A 27,656-nucleotide genomic window follows, 5' to 3' on the forward strand; every position below is an offset into this window, starting at 1 on the left:
CGCTCTAGCAGGATCCCTTCTCCTGGACTCTTTGAATCAGTCAACAAACCTTCATCTTTTAACCTCTTTCCTGTCGAATGGCTCTTATCCACAAGCTTCTTCTTGGGAGCCTGCCAAGTACTCTCAGGCTTATTCTTTTTCTCGCCCATGAGAAGATGAAGTTTGTCAGTCGAAAGCCTTTAATTGCTTCCTCATTGGCTGGTCTTTTACCGCTTGCCATCACCATCCTCTGTTAAAACTGACTGGAGCCGGAAATGGTGATAAATAAATGTTAATCACACCCTACTTATAGGGAATAACAACACAAAAATACATAGAATTCAATTATTATAAGTTTTTAATAAATAAATAAATTTTTGTTCATTTAATTCTTTAATTTTTACTTCAGTTTGTACTTTCAAAAAAGTAAGAGAAATATGAACTAAATATGTACATTGAAAATATGACTGTATGAATCTCAAGAAAATTCAATGCATCTCGTTAAGAAGTTACCAAAGGACTACATTGGAACAGTCGAAAACAGAGAAGTTGAGCATCGTTTTATTCGGTCAGAATCATAAGTCGGCTGAAGTAAAGTACAACCGAACAAATAACATTATATACCTGATGTGAGGGAAAGCCTTATGCAATCAACTCCCTCGATCGATTATAGATCATAATGGAACTAATGGTGGTTCTCTATAACGTCTTTCCAATCTTTTATGAATACTCTTGTCCGAATGAGAGCTGCCCATCATATTACGATGACAAATCCTCTGCTAATGGTCGAAGTTCATTCTAATGAGGAAGGCCTTTACGAAGGGTTCTCTCAAGAAGGCCAACCAAAGACTTTCGAGCCACCGAAAAACTTTCAACAAATCGATGGTCTTACATGTGACCGAACGAATATCAGACAATCAAATGCTAGCATCAGTGGATCATTAATACCCAATTTGAAACAGTAATAAATACGAAACTGTGCCAACAACGATTACGAATATTAAAAAATTCAAAATCAATTACAAATATGTAAATGTGTAACAATATATTAACTACTTGTAACATTCATATAAAAATAGAGATAAACATGTAACTTACGGGACACCCCTATAATCTATAAATAGGGGAGTCATTTCTTCTAGGAGAAACTACTGGCTCAATTCTAAGAAAATCTGTGTTATTGCACACTTCACTTTTCTTTCTCTCTCCATTCTACTCATCCTTTTAACGTTTTATTTCTTGGATGTGATTCACATGATATTTTTGAATTCAACAATAAAAATTCTACTTAGCCTTATTTAAAAATTATTCAAATTTGAAAAGAATGCTCTTGAATCTTACTCGAACGCAATTCAAACCGAATTCAAGCTTATACAAACCTACTTCAGAATGACATTTTGAATATAATTCAAGCATGGTTCAAAATATTTTAAACTCTTCTAGAATATGAGCTCCCATTCTTTATTTGAACTTTGTTTAACTCTTATTGCAATTGACTTGCAAAGAAGTAGTTTACAATGAGTAGTAAGATATTTTGGTCAGCCCAAAATTTTAGGAGGGCATGGGAAGTTAAACACTTCTTATTTTTTATTTGAATTAGCAGAATAAAATAAATAAACAGGGAGAAATTTGGTAATTTTTTCCAATAATTAAAAAAAAAAGAAAAATAAGGTTTACGCTAATCCTGAACAGAAATGCAGTTGAGACCGCTCGCGAGCCCTGCAGTCGGTGCTGGCATCTTTTATTAGTCCTCCTTCATAACGCCCATTTCAGGTCTCCCAACACACACTCTCTCTGGCTTCTTTCGATCAAAGGGTATCCGACTTGGAATTTTGATAGATTCCTAACAATAAGCTGCACTTGATCTTCACGAGGTAAATCATAATTTGGTTGCATGGCGATTGCTGGTATCCAATGTACATGTATGTATATATTTTGGTTATGGTTGTTTAGTCTTGATGATGTTCATGTGGTTGTGAATTTAGGTTGGAGGCTATGGAGATTTGTTGGGATTTTATGGAATGGTTAGGGCCGGACGCGTCTTCCTCGGTGCTCATTCTTCTCGATGACCCCGCGGATCTCATGCGCGTCAGCGCTGTTTCCCGATCATGGCGTAGGTTGGGTGAGAGCTCGATCTTTTTTATCGATTGAATCAGAATAGGCTTGTTTTTTGCTTGGTTAGCTTTTTTTTCATTTGAAACAATTCATATCAAAACTTGAGCCAATCTCTTATAATGCTTCTACATTTGTCTGTGAGTAACACTATAAACTTATTAAGAAGAATGGTTTTGAAATAAACAAGGGTAAACTAGAGATAGAAAGATAATCTAAAGTGAGAAGCTCTGAGATTTCACTGGATTATAGAAAGAAAAAAATTTGAGAAAAGATAACTTTTTGTCTGAGATTCAACGTCTGGCATGTCTATCTATAGGCTCGGGTAGAGGCACGGTTTCACAAAAAAGTGCTATGTAAGCTATGAATGTAAAGAGTGCATGGCAGGGCTTTAATGAAGCTTGTTCTTAAATAAAAGAGGTTTGTAGCTCAAAGTACATAAAAGTATATATTAGTTGCTTATTAAGAACTTAATTAATGCATAGTCATTTGCATACTTCACATAAATACATTGAGTATTGGCAAGTAGCTTTTTTGCTTGAGCGAATTGTTTGGTTGAATTAGCGTGACTTTCTTCGAGGAAATAATTGAGTGTTTTAGCAATTAGGTGTGGTTAGCCATAAGTCCGCGAAAAGTATGTTGGCATAAGGTATTTTGATTGATTTGAACTCGGTTGGTAATTTTATTAACGTCAGCGCTGTTTCCCGATCATGGTGTAGGTTCGGTGAGAGTTCGATCTTTTTTATCGATTGAATCAGAATAGGCTTGTGTTTTGCTTGGTTAGCTTTTGTTTCATTTGAAATTATTCATATCAAGACTTGAGCCAATCTATTATAATGCATCAACATTTGTCTGTGAGTAACACTATAAGCTTATTAAGAAGAATGGTTTTGAAATAAACAAGGGTAAACTAGAGATAGAAAGATAATCTAAAGTGAGAAGCTCTGAGATTTAACTGGATTATAGAAAGAAAAAAATTGAGAAAAAGATACTTTTTGTCTGAGATTCACCGTCTAGCATGTCTATCTATAGGCTCGGGTAGAGGCACAGTTTCACAAAAAAGTGCTATGTAAGCTATGAATGTAAAGAGTGCATGGCAGGGCTTTAATGAAGCTTGTTCTTAAATAAAAGAGGTTTGTAGCTCAAAGTACATAAAAGTATATATTAGTTGCTTATTAAGAACTTAATTAATGCATAGTCATTTGCATACTTCACATAAATACATTGAGTATTGGCAAGTAGCTTTTTTGCTTGAGCGAATTGTTTGGTTGAATTAGCGTGACTTTCTTCGAGGAAATAATTGAGTGTTTTAGCAATTAGGTGTGGTTAGCCATAAGTCCGCGAAAAGTATGTTGGCATAAGGTATTTTGATTGATTTGAACTCGGTTGGTAATTTTATTATAATCTTGATTACTGCAGTAGATTGATCCTTCTAATTTTTCTAACTAGCCTTGAACATGGTCTAATGAACTATGTCAACTTGATCTGAATCAGCCCAACATATATTTGGTTATACAATTAGTTCCTTGACTATCTTATATTTTTAGAGAATATTAAAAAAAAAGAAAATTAATTACATTATCTTGATGAGCTATCCCATATTTAATAGTGCTGATTTTGTTGATTGTATATGCTAACATCATCACAAGTCATGAGGCTGTCATTTGAAGATTGCAACATTCAACCGTTTTCTTTATTTCCTCACTTCACAAACTTTTCTCTTCAAATCCAAGGGAATCACAATCTTGAGGTCAAAGTTGATGATTATCTTGAGAAATCCTTATTGATAATATTCTTACAAAGCTTCAAAAGGTTAACAAAATTAACTAACAAATGAAGGAAGAATAGTATTTTTTTTAAGAAGCCACCACTTAAGAAGGTGATGGTAAAACCACGTGAAGTGAGTAATGCAATTCTATATTCAAAGGTTTCTATTAGGCAAGCGAATTTCTCAATTTGAGCTTACAAGTGAGTCAATTATTCCTTCAAATGAATTAGTAGTAGCCGGTGACTACTTATAATTAACCAACAAACAAGACATTGATTTCTCCAAATGAACCTACCGTCGAGTCAACATCTTCTCGGAACAAACCAAAAAATGAGTCGTCAAGTTCTACAAATGAATGACACCCGAGTTAGCGACTTTTTAGAATTATTCAACAGATGAATTACTGAATTGCGGTGAATTATTTATGGGATAAGCTATTCAAGGTTTAGTAACGAAGTGAGGAGAAGATAGAGAGGAACAATTCATCAATGAGAAATGAGGTGGCCAAGGTGATGCGTTTTTAGATTTTTATGATCGCATTGCAATACATCCTATTGTAAGCAAGCTTTTAGATAAAGCTCGTGGTAATGTCATTATTAAGATGGTCTAGATTCAACAATTGCCAATATTTTTGTATTGCCAAAATTATACTTCATGAATATGTTGTATTGCTTTGTGTATTCTTCTATTCAACATTTCATTTAAAGAGAATTATTGCATCACAAATTTTTTATTGATAAGCCAAAATCCTTAAGTCTTTCTAGTGTTGATATTTTTTAGGGAGAACTCATGAGGTGATCTGAAAATCTTTTTTTGGTGCTAGTCATCCTTTTATGTCATATGAAGTCACTAACACACTGACGAGAAGTTCAAGGCAAGCTATAAATTTGTGGATTACAAATTCCTATCACCTGATAATGATATTAGAGAAATTTTTATTCTATATAATATTCCTTTTACTTTAATGTATTCGAGGTATATTGTCTCTTCAAACTTGAGAGCTAGAGTGACATCTGAATAGAAGTCATGAATTAAGATCTTATAAAGCATTCCCACGCGGCCCTCCTCTCCCCCTTCCCCCCTTTAGTATTTATCTTTCACCGGATTGTAGAGAAGTTCTTAATTAAGATTTTGAGTTTATTTTAACGAAAATGCTATCAAATATAGACTGATCTTTGTATGGAATTCTAGAAGATGCAAGCTGTCATGAGAACACTAAGATGCAATGCTAATAAGTAAAATTGCAAAAGTAATTAATAAAAAGATTTAAATAAAATATATACCAACTAAAAATACGACGACTATGTATACCATGATATCTATGAGATTTACTTGTAACATTAGCATTGGATCTAGCATTGAAGATTATTGGATCCTCTTTAGGATTTGAAAGGTTTTACTAGAAAATAACATGTTCGAAAAATGAATGCTCATTCTTGAATTAAAAGAATGCACAATCTGTGATTGCCCCTTTCCTAGATCCCCATTGTGTAGTGTTTGAGATGCACAATGTCATCATGCAATGATCCGAAGACACCTGATAAAAAAAAATCATACCAACAAAAAAAAATGATGAATAAATATATGAGTTAAGGTAAAATTGTAAAACACATTTAACAAATCTATGGCTTTAACTAGAAACTAAATCAAACATCAGTTAAAGCTTGAATCTCTAATTGTTATTTAAATGCTCATTTTAGGGCCATCAAACTTGAAAAGTGCGAAAAATACCCCTGTTAATCCCCACTTGGCAGGGCTAATTCTTATTTTGTATTGTATTCTTTGAGCTCCACATAACAATGTTGACTTGAACACTGCCTTAGGGGTCAATCAAATATAGCTTTAGCCGGGCTAATTCTTATTTTGTATTGTATTCTTTGAGCTCCACATAAGCTTTACCCTTAGAGATGGAAAACATACGGTTTGTATTAGGAATATAAAGCAATTGATTTTGAACTTGAATGTTGCAAAGTGGAATACCTCGGCTTCTTTTGTGTCACAGCAGGAATAATTACCTACATACAACTAAAAAATAGGTGATATCTTACAAGACACCTTATTAATAATAATCCTATCAAACATAACAACATGGTTAACATCAATTAGTGGTGCCAATAATATTCATTGGTCTAATTTACTGCAGTGCTATAAAATATGACTCCAATAAAATTTTCATCTATTGGTGGATGTGTAGGTGTCTGGCAACGTGGTGGCCAATGAAGACGAGTTTCACATTTTTGGTCTTTTAAGCTCTGTTTGGCGCAGTTGTAGCTTCTCAGCTTTTCAGCTCCAGCTATGCTGCCCTAGGAAGCTGCTGCGGGGAAGCTGACTGCCTGTTTGTTGCAACTGTGTGATAACAGCTGTGGGGAAGCTGTTTCTGAAAAAATGGTCATTTTGCTCCTGCTTAGTGAAGCTGTTTAAAACAAAACTATAACAACGACATATTTGATGATCCAGAAGCAGAAATTCATTGCAAAACATAACAATAAAGATAACACAATGGCATTGTGCTTCCTATCAATCTTCCACTCAATTCTCAAACCTATCCTAATAATTTTGTTATAATTAAGTTAAGCATCGTAGAAAAGCTCAACTTGAATTTCAAAGAGCATAAGTATTTATATCATAGAAGCAAGAATTAACTGCTTCAAAACCAGAAGTTAATGAGCAGTCAGCGCTCAAACAATTTCATCAACTCGAAATATGAAAAAAAAATAGCATCAAACACTTGTTCATAACTAAGTATTCAAAACACCTCAAACAATTTCAAGCATTTTTTTATACATATTTTCAAGCATAAATCCATCGCACTGACCTCCCTATGATTTCAATGTTGAGAAAATAAACTTTAGAACCCGATCGAGTCATCGATAGGTGATCCCATCCAATAATCCTGTGCCTCCGGTTAGATGAATAGTGAAAATTTTGCTTTCATAATTCAGTAAGCTGATTTGATCGGAATGAATTACTAGAGTTCAGAAAGATTCAATGCTAAAACCCCCTGAGGTAATTTCACATAAAACCTTATCCACTGCTACCACATAAAAGGGGATACCTAACAGGAAAGGATTACAAGTAGCATTAACCTATAGGTTTCTTATCTAGCAAGTAAACAAGAACGAGAAGCTTTTTTTTTACCAGGTAAAGGCAACAAATTGGAGAATTAATAGAAAACAAGAATTGGGACTCTGTTACTCACTACAAGACAGACCCTGTACTTTTCCCACTCGGCGACACACTCCTCTTTGTCGTTATGGCCCTTGGAAAACTTGTCCGAAAACCACCTGCAACTAAAAAATGAACTCATTGCAAACGTAAGAAAGAGAAACAGATGAAGAATACTAAAGAGATAATGGTGGGAAAGTGGAACCTATTAAAGCAGTCATGGTACGCAGATTTAAGATTGACGCATTGAGAAGCTGAAGAAGACTTTGCAAACTCCATCAGAGATAAGGGTGAACACAAAACATAGCGGAAAGAACCGTGTAACAAGCCGAATTAAGAAAAGAAACATAAAGCAAGAAAATCAGACCTATGATGACGAATCCGAAGAAAGGCAATTAAGATCGAGTAGTAAAACCTTCGACACCTCAAAAGTTTTGGGGAAGAAGAAAATAGAAAGGAGAAGTCCGGCTAGCATTTTAGGTGGAAGAGGTCTTGGCGAAAAGGAGGAAGCAGATCGGCGAGGTTGCCGGTGAGAGAGGCTGCCGACCAGAGAAGGGAGGAGGATACTGCAGCATTACCGCATAACAAGCCGAACGAACAAGGAGGAGAAGACGAAGGAGGGAGGGGGAGGCTCGATGAGGGGTAATGCGTAAAATGCCGATCGAGAAAGCTATGTCGTAGGATCCATCCCGCGACCGGCTTTTTACCCGAATCACGTCCCGCCACGAGCGGGACACCTCGCTAAACGATAGAAATTCGCGGGATCAGGCCGCGACGGTCTCACGCCGCAGTCCCAAACAAAGCCTTAGTGATATGTGGATGCATGCAACTAATCAATGTTCTAATGAACACTAGTGCGACTAGCATTTGCTATTGTGGCATCTTTGTAAGATACAGGGATTTTTTTTTAATGAAGGAAGCTTTTTAGGTAAATGGTCTACTTTTTTACAGTATTATGCAATTATCTATGTCGGCTTGAACTGTGTGTACTGTATTGTACACAAATTCTGTCAGCATGAATCTCGATGAAATCCAACGGATCCAGAAGACGTGACATGACAATGTGGGATCCCTTGGGAAAATAACTCATGTGGAGCTCGGACGGTTATCATCAACCTAAGGCGGTCGACTTAAGGAGTCAGAGAATCCACCAAGAACTAAATTAACATTCTCTCTGGAAGGCGAATTTACAACACCCGACCGACTTCACAGGAACTAATGATCAACTGCACTCGGGTCGTTAGTTGATCGGATGGTCCTACTAAAATAGACTGTCTACAAGACCTGTCGTCCATATAACCGGGTCGAGGACTCCTAGAGATCCCTGGGCCCTACCAAAGCCAAATACTTGTAATACCTTATGCTAATCCTATTAAAGTAAGGGTTTCTATCTAATTTTATGAGCCATGACTTTTATGTCTATAATAGGAGGCCATTCTGAGAATAAGGGTTACACGATCTTAGTCAAAAAGGTTGAGAAAGGTCAATATACTCGTTCTAAATTATTCTTTGTTCTCTCTTTTTTTCTCTCATTCTACGTTTTTTTTCTTAGGTGTGACCCACATGACAAATTCAGATTCAACATCCTGAAATGTGCGGTGAGCGTGGAGTTATGCCACAAAAAGAAGAGCACAACGCGAAGAAGGAACTGACACAGGAGACAGAAAATGAGGATCAGACTAAGGCAGTTGTTCAACAACAAATTCAGGAGTTAAGAGACCAGATAGCGGAACTTACACGTGCAATGCTTGGATTAAGGAAGCAAGTTTCCCAAGAACAGAACCCTTAAGAAGAGGAGCCTGAACCCATAGGCCACCGAAAGGCTCAGGGTTCAAAGAGATTTTCAGATTCTCAGTACTAGGACAGTTCTAGGTCTGCACCAATGAGCAAACAACGAAATGGGCGCGTCAAGGCCTACATCTAGCCAGAGAATGCATTCCTTCGGCATATCATTGATGCCAAACCATCAAAGAAGTTTAAGGTCCCTGCACTAGAAGCGTACAAGGGTCAGAACGACTCAACGGATCATATTTTTTCCTTTGAGTTAGTGGCCTGTCTCTTAAGGATTTTTGACGCACTAAAATGTTGGTTATTCTACACCACGCTGAGAGAATCTGCCCTTAGGTGGTTCAACTTGCCTATGGGGGTGATCAACTCCTTTGCCTATTTTAGAAGGATGTTCTTGGCACAGTTCATCAGTGTCCGAAGGACTAAAAACAGTTTGCAGGCTTTATGACAGTTTAAGCAGAGGCATAATGAAAGCTTATGTTCCTGCGTCATCATATTCGAGAGGGAGATGTTGGAAGTATTGAACCTAGAGACTGGAGTGGCACACACTATTCTAACCCAAGGGTTGAGAGGAGAAAGATTTCGATGCAACCTCGGCCCTATGGAGCCTCAAAGCTTGATCAAACTATTGGAGATGACCAACAAACATATCACTGACGAGGAAAACATTATTAGCCTTTACCATAAGACTGAAGCATCAGATCGCCACTCGCATAAGAGAGCCGTATGAAACGATGAGTGGAGACCGAAGGATGGCCTATGCCTTCCAATGTCCCCATTACGAAGACAACCAGCTGCCCTACAACAATAGGGGAGCTAGATGAAATCATCATCCCGGGGGCAAACGAGAAACCTCGACCAGCAGCCAGCTCGAGCGACCAACACTATCGAGAGGCACCAGGCATCACATATTTGACTGTCTCCATGGCCGAGATCGTGGAAACCATTTAGAATAAGGAGTTTTTCAAGGAAGCCCCCCCAAGGAAGCTGGAGTTTTTCTCCAGGATCGAAAAAAATCCTGCGAGTACCACTGAGACCACGACCAGGACACAGAAGAGTTCATGCACCTCTGCAAGCCTGATTGAAGTTATGACCTGAGCTGGAATTCATGGCACTCAAGGCTGCCATCCGAAGGCTGGGAAAGGTCCCAGTCGAGGAAGCATTTAACAAGACACTCAGAGCGAACGCCATCTGTATTGCTGGAGTGGTACCAACAATCTTGACTGGAGATAGACATTACTTCTAACGAGCAGTCAAAAAGGCTTCGATCAGGAGAATCGTGCGCAGTTGTGGCAATGCCTAAGCGTAACCGCCATCCACCAATTGTTTTTATAGATTCCGACCTATCTGTGAATGAAAATCTCTTCAACGATGCCATTGTTGTTACCGCTCTGGTAGGGGACTACCATATATCTTGGTTGACACCGATAGTTTTGTGAACATTTTGTTCAAATCGGTTTTTGATAGGATGAGTTTTTCTACCGACTAGCTGGTAGCAGCAGCTGACCCTCTTTATGACTTTTCAAGAGAAAGAAAGAAGGCTTTGGGAGTCATCTTACTAGCATTCAGCTGGAGTGAAGGTGACAAGAAATTCAGCTACACTTAGTATTTTTTGGTGGTGGATTTGCTCTACTCACAAAGCCATTTTCAGGTGTTCGCTTTTCGACAATTTCAGAGTCGTGGTCTCGAAATACCATATCATAATGAAGTTCTTGGGCGACGGCGAAATCATAACCGTTTGAGGTGATTTGGAGCAATCCCTGACTTGCTACCTTCGAGCGGTCCAGAGCATCAAGCAGGGTCCTTAGATTTTCAGAACCAATTGGAAGGGGCCCTTAATACCAACAAACCCACCCTTGAAATTTCTGTGAATGAGGGGGAGCACGGTAAATTGTTTCTGATTAGTGAAAATTTTAATGCAGGATACAAGGTCTTAGTGATCCAAACCCTCCAGAACCATCAAAATGTATTTGCCTTGTCTGCCACGAAAATGCCAGACATCCCGATTGATGTGACCTACCATCGTATGAATGTCAACCCAACTGTTCGATCGATGAGGTAGAAAATAAGATCCTTCGTGATGACTTTGGCAGGGCTGATTCGGGGAAAAAAGTGTTAAAATTGAAGGAGGTCGACTAAATTAGGGAGGTTTAGTATCTGACCTGGGTCTCCAAGGTGATGGTGCGTAAGTAAATGGTAAGCGGAGAATGCACGTAAACTTTACAAATCTAAAATCCGCTTGCCCAAAGGACGACTACCCTTACCAGAATCAATGCATTCGTGGATTCAACAGTCAAACACTCAGTGATGAGCATTCTGGATGCTTTTTCCTGGTACAACCAGATTAAGATGCACCTAGCTGACGCAGAAAAGACCACTTTCTTTATTAGTGAGTGTGTATTTTGCTACAATGCAATTCCCTTTAGGCTTAAGAATGTTGAAATAATGCGGTCCTCTTCACCCACAACTGGATGTTGGAGATCTTTGGTCGGCTTCTCCCCATTGCCAATCCTTGTGGTGGGATTCACTTTGGTTTCAGTCAAGAGGGAGTCAACTACCATGACAGTAGTAGTCGGGTCTGCTGCATAAAAAAGTGAGATAAACACTCAGGTAAAAATGGGGCTGACTAGCAAGGAAATGCACTGCATAGCAATGTTTCGAGCCCAATTATAAGTAAAGGAAAATTCGTCCTCACCGGATTTCTGCTCTACAATCTGCAATGGAAAATCAAGAACTCCCAGAGCATCGGGTGTTCCTTGCCTGACCTCTTTCACCGAAAGAGATGAAATTGGATAGGGAGTCGTTGGAGCAATCGTCTGGTCAACTGAAAGATTGTCTCCTGCAGGAAACGTCACCCTATGACGGTCCTCATCGGTCATCATGAATCTCTCCTCGGAAGAACCTTCTACCAATTGAGCCTTACCGCTCGATTGTGCTGAGAGTGGATCTGAGAATCTCACCTAATCCTCCAAATTTGGCGCCCCCTCTTCCGAACATACAACCTTTGTTTCTTCTCACTTCCAAGGCAAGGGTAAGGCCCTCTCTTCTTCTCAAAAGCCATTTTGTAGGCTATCTTATGAAGACACTTTGGTCCTAGAATCGGACTCACCAACCATGGCATCACAAGGAACCAAATAAGTATCATCGAGAAAATACAGGGGAAGATGAAGAAATCAGTGCTCCCCTATTTATAGGAGGTCAGGGGCACAAAATTCTAGAAAGTTCAATTATTGTACCATTAAATAATCATAAATGTTGTTTTTTTTATTATAAATAAGATTCCCTTGTTCTTATCACAACTGTCACCGCCAAGAAGCAAGAGAATCATAGAACTAAATATTTATATGGAAAATCTATCAGCACAAATTTTAAAGGAATCCGACAGACCTAGAAGACATGACGTGACAATATGGGATCCCCTAAGAAAATAACCCACACGGGGTTTGAACATCAGTCATCAACCCAAGGTAGTGGACTCAGGGAGTCAGAGAATCCACCAAGAATTAAATCGACAATCTCTCCAGAAGGCGAATCAGTAACACTTGACCAACTTCACAATAGAAACCAACCAACTTTACTCAGGTCGTTAGTCGGTCGGATGGTTATACTAAAATAGACGACCGACAAGATCGACCGCCTCATCCCTGTCGTCCAAATAATTGGGTCAAGAACTTCAAGAGATCTCATTGCCCCACCAAAGCTAAATACCAATAATACCCTGTGCACTCCCTATTAAAGTAGGAGTGTCTGTAATTTTATGAGTCATGCCTCCTCTATCTATAAATATTAGATCATTCTATGAATAATTGTTACACGATCCTAGTCAAAAAAGATTGAGAAAGGTCAATATACTCGTTCAAAACTACAGTTTATTCTCTCCCTCGTTCTTTCTCTTGTTCTACGCTCTATTCCTTGAGTTTGACCCACAGTATAAATCTAGATTCAACATGTATGAACTATTTTGTTGATTGATAACATTTTAGTAGCCTTTGTTGTGGATTTAGAAATAATAACTAAGTCAACTACTAAACTTTTAGTTATTTGCAGGCAAGCTTTAGAAAATGTGTTCTTTAGGTAAATTGCCTACCTTTTGAGGTATTTGCAATTGTTTGTCGTTGGGACTATGTTTTGCATGAAACATTTTGTGACAACATATTCGGTTCCTGGTTTGAGTTTTGTCTACCTGTGTTGTGGATTTAGAAATAGTAAGCCAACTACTAAAACTAATAGGACTAAGATCGAACTTCGACTAGCATCTCTTTATTTCCTATTATTATTTTTTTGTCTACCTCTCATTTTCAAAGCTTTAAAATTTTAGGTCCATTTTCTCTAAGCTTATATATAACCATATGTAGGTTTAGAGAATTGAACAGAATACCTTTATTGATACAAAATATTGGCTTAAGTGCAACTTACTAGAATCCTAAACATAGAAAAGAAATAACACCCATATATTTTAAACTTAGGAAAAAAATCATAAATTTAGGAAAGAAATATCACCCATATCTTCAAGATCAAATCAAATAAACCAAAAACAAAGATACTCACATCTAGCCTGAAATAATAGAAGATGTATAAATAGGAAATAACAAAAAATAAATAAAATTCTAATATAATTTATATCACTCCCCTTTAGTTGAAGCATAGATGTCAGTGATGTTCAACTTGGACTAGAAATCTTTCGACGGGCGAGGAAGATTCTTTATGAGAATATCAGCCAGTTGACTAGCGAATGAAACAAACAAAACACAAATCTCCCCAGAATCGAGTTTCTTCTTAATAAAGTGATGGTCAATCTCCATATGTATGATACGATCGTGTTGAACCGAATTATGAACAATGCTAATGACAGTTTTATTGCCACAAAAAAAAGCTACAGAGAAATAGTGACTGACATAAGCAACTTGCGGGCATGATGCGCAAACAAAGGATTTCACCCGCACCCAAAGACAAAGTGAAACTCTGCTTCAGCACTACTTCAGGCAACACTTAACTATTTTTTATTTTTCAAAGTGATAAGATTCCACCACACGATGGAACAATAATCCGACATAAAATCTTTGATCATAGATGGACTTGACCGAATCAACATCTTTATAAACGGTAACAGAGTGAGAAGTGTGACGAGTGAACAATAAATCAGAGCTCGATGCGCCTTTTATGTAGTGGAGGATTCGATCGGCATCAGTGAAATGGTGCTCGTCAGGGTTATGCATAAATTGCCTTACGACACTAATGACGTGACAACTGTCCTGGTGCATATGGGTAAGGTAAATGAGCTTTCCCATGAGACTTTGGTAGCGTGTTTTGTTCACCGGAACATCATTGGGAACTTCAAACAATTTCACATTGGGGTCCATCGGGACAACTACCGATTTGATTAGTCTTGGTCAATAAATCCGTTACATATTTGCACTGAGAAAGACAAATGCTTTGAGAGGACCGAGCTACTTTCATGCCCAAGAAATACTAGAGGGAACTCAAGTCTTTCATCTCGAAAGATGTGGAGAGGATGGCCATAAGAGTCTCTAAGGCCGAAAGATCATTTCCCATGACCACGATGTCGTCAACATAGACAATAAAGATGGCATTATGGTCACTAGACGAATGGTGAAAAAACAGTGTGTGATCAGATTGGGCCTGAGAGAAACTCTAGCCTACTAAAACTTGCGTAAACTTCTCGAATCAGGCCCGCGGAGATTGTTTCAGTCCATAGAGGGACTTCCGCAATCGACACTTGTCCATGAGTAGAAGTTTAGTCAAGTTCCGGTGGGAGAGATATATAAACCACCGCAGCGTGTCGTTAAGAAAAGCATTTAATTTTTAGCTGAAATAAGGGCCAATCTAGATTTATGATTACGAATAACAGGACCCGGACAATATTTAGTTTAGCAACCGGTGCAAATTTCTCTTAATAATTAACCCCATGTTTGTGAATATTCTTTAGCGACTAACCGCACCTTGATGCGTTCAAATGATTCATTAGAGTTAAATTTGCAGCAGAAAATTCACTTACAACCCATCACTTCTTTTTCCAAGGGGAGAACAACCACATTCCAAGTATGGTTGCGTCGAAGGATATTCATCACGTCCATGACAACAGCCTTCTAGGATATGTCAGCCAAAGCCACCTCAATAGTGGATTGGAGATAACTATTTGTCAAGGATGTGGCAAATGCTTTGTAGGAAAAATAGCAGCGGAACGAGACATTTTGCCATGGGATAAAGTGGCTGAAGTGTGCTTGACTGTAATTGTTTGCGTAACTCAATAGGGAGATTCAAATCTTCACTCTGATCAAGAGTGACCCCCGTTAGTGGAGAGAGCATCGTACTGGGAACGTCAGCCGGAGCGTACTTCAAGGCCTACAACGAGTCTCAACAGAGGGTTTTGTACGACAGGGGGTGGTGGTGGTGTTGACCTGACTAGCGGCGAATCTAGCAGGGCCGAAGGTGCACCGGGAATAGTGGCTGTAGGAGTAGGAAATATGTCCATCAGAGTCGGAAAAGGAACAATGTTTGAGACAGCTTTAGGGAAGAAGGGAACATTTCAAAAAAAGAGACTTCGACACTAACATAAGTTTTATTGGCGGTTGGATCAAAACACCGATAACCTTTTTGAGTGGCAGAATAGCAATGAAGATACATTTAATTGAGTGGGGATCAAGTTTACTACTTTTTCGGGTTATATTTCGAACAAAGATTGTGCACCAAAAAATTTGGGTTATAACGAGGAGACCAGTTGATAGGAAAACATCACATAATAATAGGGTCCCAAAGTTATGGATTTTTGTGGGAATTCTATTGATGAAGTAGGTAGTGATAGGGACGAAGTCATTCCATAAGTGCTTAGAAACATTAATTTGAAACATATGAAACGAGCAAATTTTAGAAGGTATCTATTTTTCCGCTCAACAATTCTGTTTTGTTGAGGTATATCCGTACAGGAACTATGATGAATGATGCCTTTACTGACCAAGAATTCTCCCAGTATAGAGTTTAAGTTGAATTGGGTTAGAATGAAGGACTTGAATAGTGCTTCTGAGTTGGGTTAGAATGAAGGAGTGAAAATGTTTAAATGTCACAATAGCTTCAGATTTATCTTTTGATATATAGGCCCAAGATATCCAAGTTTGGTCATCAATTAGAGTTAGGAACCATAAGGTATAACTCGAAGTTCGAGAGGTTCCCTATAAATCACTATGAATAAGTGAAAAAGGGGAGGAAGGAGTGTACATATGAGATAAATATGATACACGTTGATTTTAAGCTATTAATAAATTTTACATTTAAAAGTATATGGATTTTTATCAATAAACGCCAAAGGGTACAATTGTTTTAAATAATGAATGCAATGATGACCAAAACGACAATTTAAAAGCATAATTGGACTTGCAGTAGAAAGGGAAAAAATACAACTATGAGATTGAATGCTTATGTCATTGATATAGTTTTCTTAGAAAAAATAGAGCTTGACTGCCTGCTTAGCAATTCCAATTATTCTTCCCGAACGACGTTCCTAAAAGACAAAAATCAAGAAAAAAAATGAGCTAGACAATCAAGATCACATGTTAACTTACTGACTACAAGATGTTATACTTAAGCCAAGGAACGCGTAGCACAAATTCCAATGTTAGCCTTGCTGCTGGTAAAATTGACTCTTTATTTGCAATGGAATTAAGGGTGTTGTCGGTGATTTTAATCGTATCTCACCCAGAGCAGGGAGAATATGTCGAGAAAAAATGGGAACATCTGGTCATGTGGTTCGTGGCACCTGAATCGATAATTCACGGACTCGAAGCAAAACCAACGACAACCATGGAGACATTATCTTGATTGACATGAGATTTCGACAGGTCGGAGGAGAGCTGACTAAAACCAAACAGCTTAATCAAATGGTCCACCTGACTCTTAGTAGGGTTCGACAGCTTTGACTGGAGAAGGGACTACGACAGAGAATTCTGGATGCCTGGAGGAGATCCGGTCTTGGAGAAAAAATAGAAAAGATTTTTACTGCAAGAAGAAGATTCTGCAAGGCGGTTGGAGGTTCGATGGTCAAAGTAAGATTTCTAGCTCTGATACCATGTAGGTTCGGAGAATTGAGCCAAATACCTTTATTAATACAAAATGTTGGCTTAAATACAACTTACTAGGATCCTAAACTTAAGGAAGAATAACACCCATATCTCCTAAACTTAAGAAAGAATCCTAAACTTAGGAAATAAATAATACCCATATCTCCAAGATCAAATCAATTAAATTAAAAACAGAATTTCCTATAACTAGCCGAAAATAAAAGGAAATACATAAATAGGAAATAACATGAAATAAATAAAATCCTAATATAACTTCTATCACCATATTTTATATTACTTGATGCATTTTACTTCAATCTTGTAACATAATTTATTTATCTGATAGATTTTTTCTTTCCATTTGGTAGGTTACATGAAACTTTAATTCCACTATTAGGCAATTTTTTTATCCTGTGGCCGTTCAATAATTGCTTCAAGATGGTGTAAATGATCTCTGATAATTAATTAGCATACTTTTTGTTTTTTCTTTAATCATTATGTAATAAAAGCTTCCTTGTGATGGAGTCCATTTACTTACTGCAGCTGTAAGTTCTGAAACATTTTTACATGTTTTGCAGTTATAGCAAACCGTTTTTGCAGAAGCCTATGCTTCAGAATCTGCCCTGAGGTATCAAATCTTACACGTGTAGTGGAAGCATGCTCTGCCCTAATTTTGGAAGCTGGCTCCAGTTCTTGTGAAGAATGGAAGAACTTAGAAAGAGAGCATAGAGTGTATTCCTATTTAGGCCACTCCATTGCTTCAGTAATTAAAAAAAGAGATTGCATTTTTAAGGCAATTCGTGCTTCCAGCACTGATAACTTTCCAGCTGAGCGCATAGATCATACATTAGTGCCAAGCAATCAGGTGGACAGGAGACCCTCCTATTGGTCAAGTGAGGGACGAAGTGATCCCGAAGTGCCCGAGACATTAACATACAGGTTGTGTTCCAAGTTATGTGTTGTTAATGAAATAATTATACAACCTTTTGAAGGTTAGAATTTCCACCCTGAGTTTCTTGTTTTCTTTATGTAATTCTAGTAGTCGTGAATTACTTTTAATTTTTCCCCAGCTTACTTTCAGCCTGAAAATCCCATATATTCAGCAAAAGCTGTTCGATTTCGGATGGGTCATTCTCGGATACCACTTGAAACTTCTACTGGGATAGAATGTGAAGTTTCTGCTGGTGATAACTATGAGTGGACATATATTTCACCAAAATTTCCCATGTTGCAGGTAAGCTAAGATTCCGTGCTATTGTGAGATCTATGCTGTTGCTCTTACAAGAAGTTTTGTCCATTAGATAAATATGCCTACTTGACATGTCTCTATCCGCCCAGATATTCATAGAGGAATAGTTTGTGCTTGTGCTGGTCAGACTTCTTTTTGTTCGAGTTAGTTGTAAAATTTAAATTTACATCACTAGGTTAACCAAGGACATGACTATCTGATATTTGTGGTGTTTTCTGTTGTTATCTAGTAAGACAGAGGCTTTTGGCGGGGGCATTTTGCATGTCAAAATTAGGAATGATACATTAAGAAATGCTATGAGACTATGGGGAGAGAATACAATGGAAAATAAACTTTTAGAGGTATAGATATCTATATTGAAAGTAGAAAAATTCATCACTATGAAGGGTTGATAAAATCAATTGGATGAATTAGTAAGGGATTAGGGTTAGACTAAAAGTAACTTTGAAGTTGTGCAAAAATGTCGAACACTTAATTGACTCTTAAAAGGAATGAATGAAGACTACAAACTCATAAGGCAACCCCGCATAGCTATGATAATTCTAATGTTGATGATATATAATTTAATGATGCAACTGTTTGGTTTCTGGATTTGTGTGGATGGAAAATGAAGTTAAGATCCCAGACAATGGTCGAATAAATTTAGTTTAATAATTAAATAATTAAATAATATATTTATTTATATCTTTTTATATTAATTTTTTATATGTATTAAACAAATGCTAAAATTTTTTTATTTTTAAAATTTATTTAAGTGGTATAAAAAATACAAATTTTGGTGTTAGATATGCAAATAAATAAGATTTCAGTGGTATGCATGTAAATATTCCTAAAAAATTTAAAAATACAAGTTTAGGTGTTAGATATGTAAATAATATGGTATGCATGTAAATATTTCTAAAAATATAAAAAATAGAAGTGTAGGTGTTAGATATGTAAATAAATAAGATTTGAGTGGAGTGCATGTAAATGCTAAAATTTTTTATTTTTAAAAAATATTTAAGTAATATATTTATAAAAAAATGAAGTTTAGGTGTGAGATATGTAAATAAATATGCTTTGATTGGTATGTATGTAAATATTCCTAAAAATATAAAAAATACAAGTTTAGGTGTTAGATATGTAAATAAATAAGATTTGAGTGATATGCATGTAAATATTCCTAAAAATATACAAAAATACAAAAGATTTTGTGTTAGATATGTAAATAAATATGATTTGATTGGTATGCATGTAAGTATTCCTATACAAAAGTTTTGGTGTTAGATACCTAAGTATATAAGATTTGATTGGTATGCATGTAAATATTCCTAAAAATATAGAAAATACAAGTTTTGTTGTTAGATATGTAAATAAATAAGATCTGAGTGGTATGCATGTAAATATTCCTAAAAGCTCACATAGAAGTTCTTCTAGCTGCCTTTACCCAAATCTGTAGTTTTGCCTTTAGAAATTATTTATATCTCTATAAAATGAAGTCTTAGCTTTCAATGGATTTCCCCAAAAAAAATCTGCATATCTCAAATTTTCAAATCCTTGGTAATGGATTTCCCCAAAAAAATAAAAAAATAAATATAAAAGCGGTTCATTTGAATCGTGCCTGGTACAACTGTTCTCCGGTTGAACCGCCGGTTCAGTCTGGTTTTGGCCGGTCTGATGCATAAATGGTTTTTAACCTGCCCAGGACCAGACCACCGGCCGGTTCACGGCCGAACCGGTTGAACCGGCCGGCTTGATCTAGTTTTTTAAACCTTGATGAAGATAAACCTCTGCCAACAAACTTAAATCTAGGATTTTGGCATCCCAATAGGCGCATATCCCCTGATGTTAGTACATAAAGAAGTGTTAAGTTTGTATAGGGGCTAAGGAACTGTATACTTTTCCTTCTAGAATTCATGTGTGAGGCATCGATCTTAGCATTTGAAAACCTCCTAAAAGAGCAAACATATGCAGCATGCCCTATTCTATTATTGTTAAGTAGACAATATGCTTGAAAGAACATGCAAAAGTGGTTTTTCCATTTCTTTTTTTCTGGGAGTTAGTATGTACATGTTAATTTTGATAAAATGAGAAGCATGCATACAAGAACTAGATATTTTTTTTTGAAGTAAAACTAGCATGTGATTTAAATTTGCAACAATCATGTGTAGACTTCTGCATGTGGAAAATATGTAATAGAAGTAACAGATAAATCATTCAATTTTAATCTATGACTAGCATTTTATTTTATTATTATGGTTGCAGATAGAATTTGTTCATTTGTTTAACGAAGTGGCATTCTCAACTTCTACAGATTTTAATCATACTATTCAAATGAATGTGATCATAAAAGTACTAGATGAACTAGTAAGTATTTAATTTATTTTAGTGATCAAGCAAGTAATTTCATTTTCAAGGTGAACAATCTTTCCATAGGATTTTACAATGTCATAAAAAAATTTGATCATTTTCTCTTTTTGAATTTATGAAGAAGTTTCTATAAGATTTTGATTCTTTCTTGCTATATTTGGTATGCTTGTTTAATTTTTCAAAATTAATTGTTAACACATCAAAATCATTATAAATTTCTTATGAAATAATTATATCGCTTTCAAGGTTCAAAACAAGCTTGAGAGGAGGGGTGCTCTCTTTTTTATTTTCTTTCTCTACCTCATCAACCAATATCACAAAAGCTTTTGTATCTTCTTTGTTTTCTTTGCATTGGACCTCTTTATTTTCTTGCTTCTTTTATCTCTCCTTAGGAAATATCTTAACTTTAATAACTTTTGAGCTTGTTGGAAATTTTCTTCGAGATTTATTTTTTTCTCTCATTTGTCTTATATTCATTATCAAACAAAGCAATTAGTATCTAATATAAATTTATCAGTATTGAGATTAGCTATTAATTTATGTTTATTTGGTAATAGCTCTCATGTAAACGCAAAATTGCTAAAGAATGTGATTTGCTTAAGTCAAATCCATTGAAAAAATGTAATTTACCATTCAAAGCAAAGATGCCGCATTTTTATTATAATACTTAATATCAATATGTTTTTTTTTCAAATATTATTTTTATTTCATCTAAAGTTAGAGGGTTTAAAATGTTGCGTCCAATATGCCAAATAAAACCAGGAGTGTGTGCCATTAGGATCTAAAGTGGTATTAGTCCAAAAAACAGAGTTGCTCTAATATCATTTATAGAGTCAAGACACACTAGAAGGGAGGAGTGTGAAATAGGCGTGCACTTATTGCATACAACACAAAATTTTTTCAGTCTAGATCTCACACAATCAAACATAATGTGATGCAAAAGTTGCAATAATAATTACACGCAACAATAACAACAAATGTTAAATACAGTAATGTGCAGAAGCTAGAATAAGATAACTAAGTATATTGTGTTATATGCTGCTATGTAAGCAATAAACTTTGCAAAATTTAACATGCTCATCGATGAATGATTTATGCTTAGTACAATATGATTTACATGGCACCATTATAAAGTACCTAGAAGGTGCTTAAGAAGTGGATTTTGTGGGGAGATAGTTGTGAAATAGCAAGGTAATGAGAATATGAGAGGTCGACGGTGTTTGGAAGGGGTAGGAGGTGTTCGACGACTATCCAGATTGAAAACAACATAAAAACCATGAAATGTTGGTTCCGATGAGAAGCCGTTGCGGAGGAAGATCCACCATTTATTATTGCGCAAGCTACAGACACATCACTCATAAAAGGAAGATGATACAACACTCATATTACAATTCATCTCGTGTCTTGAAGGTTGTCTTCCACTCATCCTTGGTCCTATTTTGATTTGATGATAGCCACTATGCAAATCAATCTTCGATAAGACACCGGCTTCATGTAATTGATCATGTAAATTGTCTAATTTTGAGACAATATATATTTGATTGTGATCTTGCTCTCAGTTTTGCTTTCTATACACGTGCCACAATCCATCCTTTTTGGCACAATCAAAGCTGGCACAACACATGGACTGGTGTTAGCACAAACTAGACATTGAGCTCTTTGATCCTCAATCTAATTCTGTAGCTCCTTATAATATGTTGGTTGCATCCAATAAGCTGGTCGATTGGAGAGCACTAATCTTGAGATAAAGTTTATAACATGCTAAATCTCTCACAAGGGTCACAATCTATACGACATACTGTCAGCTAGAATATCCTGAAACTTTTCTAGTAAGGGTCACACTGCTTTAGATATTGACTCTTTCCTATCACTACTTTCAACATCACCAAGGAAGGTCTCACTATTGTCTATATCATAGCTCGTAAAAAAATAGCAAGAGGCACAATAGCTCCTACCTCTATCTGAGCATTTATTACTGCCGACTCATTTAATGATAGACTTATAATGCGCTTCATACCTTGTTAAGTATTTAGGTGTTTTTTTATGAATCGTACTCTTGTCATACTATCATGATCAACCCAACAAAATATGATATGCATTCATAGACAGTACATCATGTCTAACTTGATCCTGTTGTTTAGTTCTAATTAAAAAGTGTATTAGACATTTTTCGTTGACAACAATTTCATTTTCCTTCTTCAAACAAGTCAAGGAATATCGTTGGGAATACTTTTGGATAGTGAGACTCAATGTAGATATCACATTTTCATGGTTGCTTTTATCTATATTGAGGCTGCATAAATTCCCCTTCACAATATAATGGGTATGCAAGATGTTATGCTTGAGCCACATTTGATCCCTCTTAGGCTCCTTCTAGAGAATTCATCGAACTATAAGGATCTCACTTTCAGCTGTGGATAGCACTCATCTCTAATCACCTCCCATGAGTCTTCACGCTCTGGCTCCTTTATTGCACCATGTTCAATAAAAAAATTACTCTCATATTTGGACAGTTGGATACAATGTGCTATCCATGACATTTGAACCACTTCATGTTCGGAAATGTTTTGGGGGTGTTGGTCTGGTCAGTCTTCTTTTCCTTGTGCGTTGGCTTCTCTTCACGTGGGGATGGTCTGGGTACTTTTTTTTGTGTACTCTTCATACCTGACCTGATGGTTGAACCGTGTTTGAAGGGTGGTGTAGTAGATACCATTGTGCTTTCTCTCCACCTTTAGGGTTAAAGTTTGAACATCACGTAATTTCTAACAGATTATAATAATGTCAAGTTGTCAATAGATGGTCTTAATCCCCCCAAAATATCGGGCTATAATGAGCCCCTCAGGATGAACTAGTTTTTACTTCAACATAAGCTGCTAGAGTTTGGCGGTGTACTCTACTGACTGATTTTTCTGTTATAAGTGATGAAGTCTCAAGAACATGTCCTCTATATAATGTGCTGGTAAGTACTTGTGCCGCATCTCCCTTTTCATCTTCGACCAGATGGTGATTTTTATTTTTTCCTTCATGCTAATGTAGGCACTCCAAAATTTTCACTGTAGAGATATACTGTTTAACTTAAATGACTAATAACTTTTTTCTTCTATCAGGTGAAATGTCTTTGTACTCAAAACACTTATTCTACTATTTAAAGCCACTCAATAAACTGGTCCGGATCCATGCGACTTTCAAAATCCGATAAATTCATCTTTATTCTGAAATCCTAGCCTCTTATATGTTTTTTTGTACCAAATTGATGTGGTATTTGCTCTTTGTTGCTTGAAGCTTATTTGTGAAAAGTGTTTTCTTCATCTCCTTCTTCTGAGCGGCTACCTTGTTGCTGTGAGTGACTTCCCAATTTTGTCTCCTTTCAAAATTGGCGAGCCTCTAGTGCAATTTATGAAATTCTCATTACAATTTCTTCATAGTAAGCTCTTAAACCCCTTATTAAGGGTTTCTCCTTTGATAGCATGTCGTCTCTTTTTTCAATTAAAATTTTGACTAAGAAAGCAATTTTGGATTATTGTTTGGACTAGATGGGCGGTGTGGGGATAAATTTTTATGTAGTTATTATGCTAGGTTATATGAAATTTTGTTTTGGACCAAGGAGGGAAAATATCTAAAATTTTCGGATTTGTTTGACTTTGATATCAATTAACACCGTTCTAGGGTTCCTAGAAGCTGTTAAGGTAATGTATTTTGTGTTGAGGTGGTTATGGAATAGCAAGAGAATGAGAATATGGAAGCTTGACAGCATTTGGAAAGGGCATAGGAGACGTTCAACGGCTATCCAGGTTGAACACAGTGAAGAGAACCACAAAACATCGGTTCATACAAGGCAAGGTTTCTTGGAGAGATCCGCCACCTGTTCCTGAGTAAACTATACACACAACTCGCTAAAGGAAGATAATATTACACTTCATAGAGCAAAAGTTCAGAAAATAAGATTTTCAAATATGCAAAATAAATACCAAAAGTCTAAAAACAATAATTAAAATGTATAAATTGTCTCTTAATAGAAAACTATTTTAATTAGAAATTAATTAGAAATTTGAAAATAGAAAATAAGGATCGACAGAATGGCCTATTCCAGAAAGAAAAGCAAAAAATCCTGTTGAAGTTGCTACTGGTATGGGAACCCACCTTGTTAGTCATCCCGCAGTCACAGAATTTCTAATTCTGCCTCATGCGGATTCCTACAGTCGCGGTCCTGCGTCAATGCTGCTCAACTATATAATTACATAAACTTGTTATCAATTAAAATTGATCGCCCAGAAGCAGAAAAAAGCACAAAGAAGTGGTGATTTTGGATAAATGATTACGCTAATAAGAGTGTTTGAATTATAATCAAAATTACATGTAATATTTACACGACACTAGCTTATAAGATTCATCTTTCCAAACTCCAAAGCACGTATGTCCACACAAAAATGTTATGATGGTAGTCATGAATCTCTATTTAAAAGAGCCATTGGCTTTTTTAGCACAATATTTTAACATAAAGATCATTTAACCAAGTAGATCATTAAATATACATGAGAGCATAAATAACAAGTTGATGTGCAATATTGTTAAAGGCTTATCTATATAGAAAAACAAAGACGATTGATATTTATATGATTTAGTCTACCCAATTGCCCAGGTGTATGCCTAGCCCCTTAGAACTCCACTCTACGTTTGTAATCATATAAGCTACTCTTTTGCAACCTGTAAATGGAGATAATTTGATGCGTCTTTGAGATGAATCATACGTCAACTTACTTAAGGGGGAACCATATTGTCACTTCTTCTAGAGGAACCTCACTTCAGCAAACACTTAATCGTAATTGGGGAAGACAACTTTTTCCACAAGTCCTTCAAGCCTTCGGTGATTGCTAAGGCTATCATCTACCAATATTAATTTTATGAAATTTAAATACTAAATAATTGCGAAGTTACAAATCAAATACTAGAAAAAAAGGCCACATGTTTGAGAGAGGATGAACACTTGTTTGCTTTTCCTTTATGAATGTATATCTTTAACGCTCTAAGTACTCTCTTTTATTTATAAAAGTATGAGTGGAAAATTATCTTTTTCTCGAAGCGAGATGGTAGCATATATGGAGTTGATTAGGTGACTAGAAGCAGCCAAAGCAGCTCTCCTGATCAGATAGGAATGACAAATCAATCATCCCACAACTATTTGAACCAGTGCTAACAAGCCAAAATAGGTTTAATGATGGCCTATAAAAGTTATCATTGAGTTAAGCTAATTACGGTTAAGGTTAGCAGTGACCTACAAATGAATAAATTTTAAGCAAAAGATATCAAGTTTACTATGCAAAGCAAAGACTTTTTGGCGACTCACAAACTTAAACCTCCCCTCTTAATTGTTATGTTTTAGGGTAAAGGATAACTCAATTATATATTGAAATGCCTAAACACACTAAACTATTTTCTGGACTTCTCATTTTGCCTGGAATGAGCATGATCACCACAGTTTAGCTAATACCTGTATAACTTACAGAAGCACTTTGCAAACCATTAGTTGACATTACACATATGTTTATTATTGTCATCAAATCATTGATGAACCATACTTGGGTTTCATGGGCTCCTGTGTCGACATGGAATAACATGAATGTGTACGGTCTTTTCCTTGTCTTATGGCTGATTGTCATAAAGCCATTTTGTAGGAAGTCCTCTTGTTTCTTACTGAAACTTTTATCTTTTGGCTGGAAATGTGGGTGAAGTAAAACAATAAGTGGCAGCATTGCCTTGAATTGAATGATAGTATTGCATTTTTTTTTTCGATGAATCTCCATGGTATTGCTTTATTTAATGATGTTGAAATTGATAGGATAATAACTTTCAATCTTTCAAGCTTCCACGCCCGGCACTTTGTATTGGTGGAATTCTACAAATTGAGTTGTTGGGCAGGGTTCAAGTACAAGAGCTGGATGGCTTATACTATATATGGTGAGTGATACCGAAAAGACTGTTGCCTTCTGTTTGTGTTTTTACTGCAGTTCTACCATTGAAACTGTCATCTATTTTTTTTTTAACTGTCATATTTTGTTTTTATAGTGTATTTGCCAGGGTTTATAGTGAGTGGTATCTTTGGTATCTTGCATGATTCAAGATAACTATTATCAAAATAAGGAAGTTTGTTGTATTTGTGGAAGCACTTCTGTTTGCTTAGCAGTCCTATTCCAACATATTTTATGCTACCTCGATATGATTATCAGCTCGTATTTACTGTCTCCATAAGCTTTTTCTTGGTGCTTGAAGATAATTAGTTCAAATTTAAACCGTATTCGAAACTAGAAATCTTCTTGGTTTTGACATGATTTATGCAAAAGCAGGAACTAATAGTGCTGCAGTGCACTAGCATTAAACTTCACTCATCAGTAGCTTTCAGTAAATGAAAATGATTGTTGAATCCTGATTCTATTTTCTGGAATGAAGTGTTATTTGCAGTATTCCACATCTTTTTATGCTTTCTATATGATATTTAAATGATGGAAATTTTCATTGCTTGTTTACAACTGGAATTAGTCCCTAATCCTTTAATCTAATTTTTGAACCAATATATATATTTTTTTTTGTTGCACTAGTATATGCCACGTCGAAGCACGCGGCCACTCTCTTAATCCACGCTTAGATGTTGATTTTGTCGGAGATGGCCGCGAAATGGTGCTTAGATGGCAACTGGAAGATGAGGACTGCTCTCCAGAAGATGACTTCTCTGCAGATGATGCAGAGGCTCAGGCATCCTCAGCTTGGGATTTCTCAGTGAGCGAGCTGGCGTGGCCCCTCCCCATTCTGATTGGTGCAGCTGAAAGCGACTCAGATGATGAGCTACTGCTATAGAATGCTTACTGTATGTGTTGCTTCTTGCCAATGTTTGATGATGCATGGTGCTCTTTTTGGTTAATGATCATTTCCGCCCGGTTCCAAATGCTAAATGGTGTTTTACGTTTTTCCGGCCATCCAATAATACATACATAGTTATTAATAGTTTACAGTTGTAGTACATAAAGATCTGTCTCTTTGCTCTATCTGAAGCGTATATGAAGACAGGCGAGTTTTCAACATGTGGACATTGGCATTGTATTTTGTGTCTATATGTGTATGTAATATTGCTTGGTATTGGAAGTCAAATGAATATACATGCTGTCCTTAGAAATATAATTTA

The 27,656-nt window shown here is 36.4% G+C and overlaps 1 protein-coding gene across 1 annotated transcript; it reads left to right on the forward strand.

Annotated features, from left to right (window-relative positions):
* Positions 1-1,666: 1,666 nt before the first annotated feature.
* On the forward strand, positions 1,667-27,656 carry LOC110031230 (F-box protein At4g00755-like). The gene is made up of 6 exons (XM_020734333.1): positions 1,667-1,853; positions 1,965-2,101; positions 17,463-17,876; positions 17,955-18,118; positions 26,319-26,437; positions 27,076-27,656. The coding sequence occupies exons 2-6, from the start codon at positions 1,975-1,977 to the stop codon at positions 27,329-27,331; spliced, it is 1,080 nt and encodes a 359-aa protein (XP_020589992.1). The 5' UTR covers positions 1,667-1,853; positions 1,965-1,974; the 3' UTR covers positions 27,332-27,656.

The sequence above is a fragment of the Phalaenopsis equestris genome, unplaced genomic scaffold (genome assembly GCF_001263595.1).
Source record: "Phalaenopsis equestris unplaced genomic scaffold, ASM126359v1 Scaffold000789, whole genome shotgun sequence".
Taxonomy (NCBI): Eukaryota; Viridiplantae; Streptophyta; class Magnoliopsida; order Asparagales; family Orchidaceae; genus Phalaenopsis; species Phalaenopsis equestris.